At 36.4% G+C, this 1996-nt stretch overlaps 1 protein-coding gene across 1 annotated transcript; it reads right to left on the bottom strand.

Moving 5' to 3' along the window:
* Nucleotides 1-348: 348 nt before the first annotated feature.
* LOC122801182 (probable G-protein coupled receptor 148) lies at nt 349-1407 on the bottom strand. The gene has a single exon (XM_044070743.1). It carries the CDS (start codon nt 1405-1407, stop codon nt 349-351), a length of 1059 nt encoding a protein of 352 aa, XP_043926678.1.
* Nucleotides 1408-1996: the final 589 nt, after the last annotated feature.

Here is a 1996-nt window from a genome sequence, read left to right on the forward strand (position 1 = left end):
TTAGTTTGTGCAAGCTAAAAAAAATACTAATGGTCTGTTAAACACAACAGAAACCAATGTATGGCTACAGTTGTACAAGCTATCAAGAAAAAAATATATATTTTTTTACATGTAAAACTCAGATCTCTTTAGTCATGCAGAATACAGCTTTCATTTAACCACAAGTAAAATTTCAAAACTGTCTTGCAATTCCCTTGAATTCTACAAGCTGTTCAGAAGTCAATATCAATCTTTCTCACTGGGTGGCTCTTAAAACTTCATATTACAAATCTTCATGTGAGATAAACTGTGGGGTCCTAGGTTTATTAAAACTGTAAATATAGTTAATATATATATATATTTAATCTTTTAACTGACAGGAGAATCTGTATGCACACATTTAGTTTTGAAAAGTAGCTTGACTGAGTTTGACAATTCTCTGTATCTCATGCCATACATATAAGGTGTCAGAACTTTGGGGATTACCATTAAAATATTGCAAACTGCCAAAGTCACCCAAAGTCCAGTCTTCAGCCCAATCACATTGTTAACATAAAGGAGGGTTTCCATGACCAAGACCAGAAGAGGACAAAAGTAGAAGAATAACAAGGCATAGTGCATCAGGAAGGTCACACTTGCTCGGGACATAAAGCCTTTACATATTCCTGATTCCTTGGTTTTGAAATACAGCATGGTATAGCAGCAGAAGATCAAAGATAAACATATCAACACACCAGCTAGAGAAAGCAAATAAGTGAACTTCACTGCATCGTTTCCATTAAGTGTCAGCACCATGATTATTGGCAGAGAGCAGGTATTAATAGGGCATGGAAGCTGATGGCTGGTTAACTCCATCACTACAAAGAGTCCGGTAGGGATCACAAGTGCAGTGACCCATATTAATGTTATTAGTTTTTTTGTTCTTGAGAAGGTCAAGAAAGTAAAATAGTGCAATGGCCAAAGTACTGCCAGGTAAGTATTAATTACCATTAATACAGCAGTAATAATTCCACCAGAGTACATTGCAGCCAACAAATATAGATGAATGATGCAGCCAACATTATTAAAAACCAAGTGAGCTGCATTAAAGATTGCAGAAAGGGTGTATAACACCAAATACATTAGATCACAAAGCAAAGCATTTCCCAGAAGAAGAAACCTTGTTTCTTGCCGTAAACTATGATTTGAAAAAATGGCTACCAGAATCAAGGGAATGGCTATTGATGCTGCACAAGTACAGAGGACAGGGGCAATTAGAAGTATCTTCATTGGCCAGTATGGTGGGTAGATGACCCATTCGCGCAGTATGACTTTATCTGAGTCAGTTAAGTAAAGTGAGGCGTTGGATGAGTTAATACTCTTTTGCAAATCCACTGATGCATTTACAAGCCTTAAAAATCTAAACATTCCACAGCTGGATTCATTCATTTTTTCAAGTTCCAAGAACAGCTGTGTTGAAAAGTTGTTTCATCCAGTTTTACTGAAGTGCAGATAGCAAAAGTAAAGGGTTGCTCTTGACAACTGGCTGAAGAGATGGAATCATCCACAATGCAGCAAAAATCAGTTTTAATTTCAAGAATCTGCAGAATTAACTAGACAAACATTTCAAGCAGCAGTGGTCATCTGCAGTACAAAACATCTGTTTACAAATATTTAGCCTCAGGAAAGTATGCCACTCAAAGAGCTTCCTCTGTTTCTGAGCACATGCCTAGCAGTTGTGAATTCTGAAGCTGCAGACAGGTACTAGATAAAACTCACATTTGTAATGAATCCACTCTGAATGAAGTAGATCTGGCATCAGTAAACAGTCGAAGTTTATTGACCAGCACCGTGCTCAGATGACAGAAAGTATATGCACAGATGGCACATTTTATCTTAACTAAACAGATCTGTTGCCATAAACAAAGGCATTCCTTGGTGATATTAGTGTAATAATGACATACAATTTAATCATATTCTTAACTTTCAGAGAGATAGCTTTATTTAGTGATTAAACACCATAAGTCAAAAATTATGT

Source organism: Protopterus annectens, chromosome 4.part1 (genome assembly GCF_019279795.1).
Source record: "Protopterus annectens isolate FY-2018-M chromosome 4.part1, PAN1.0, whole genome shotgun sequence".
NCBI lineage: Eukaryota > Metazoa > Chordata > Ceratodontiformes > Protopteridae > Protopterus > Protopterus annectens.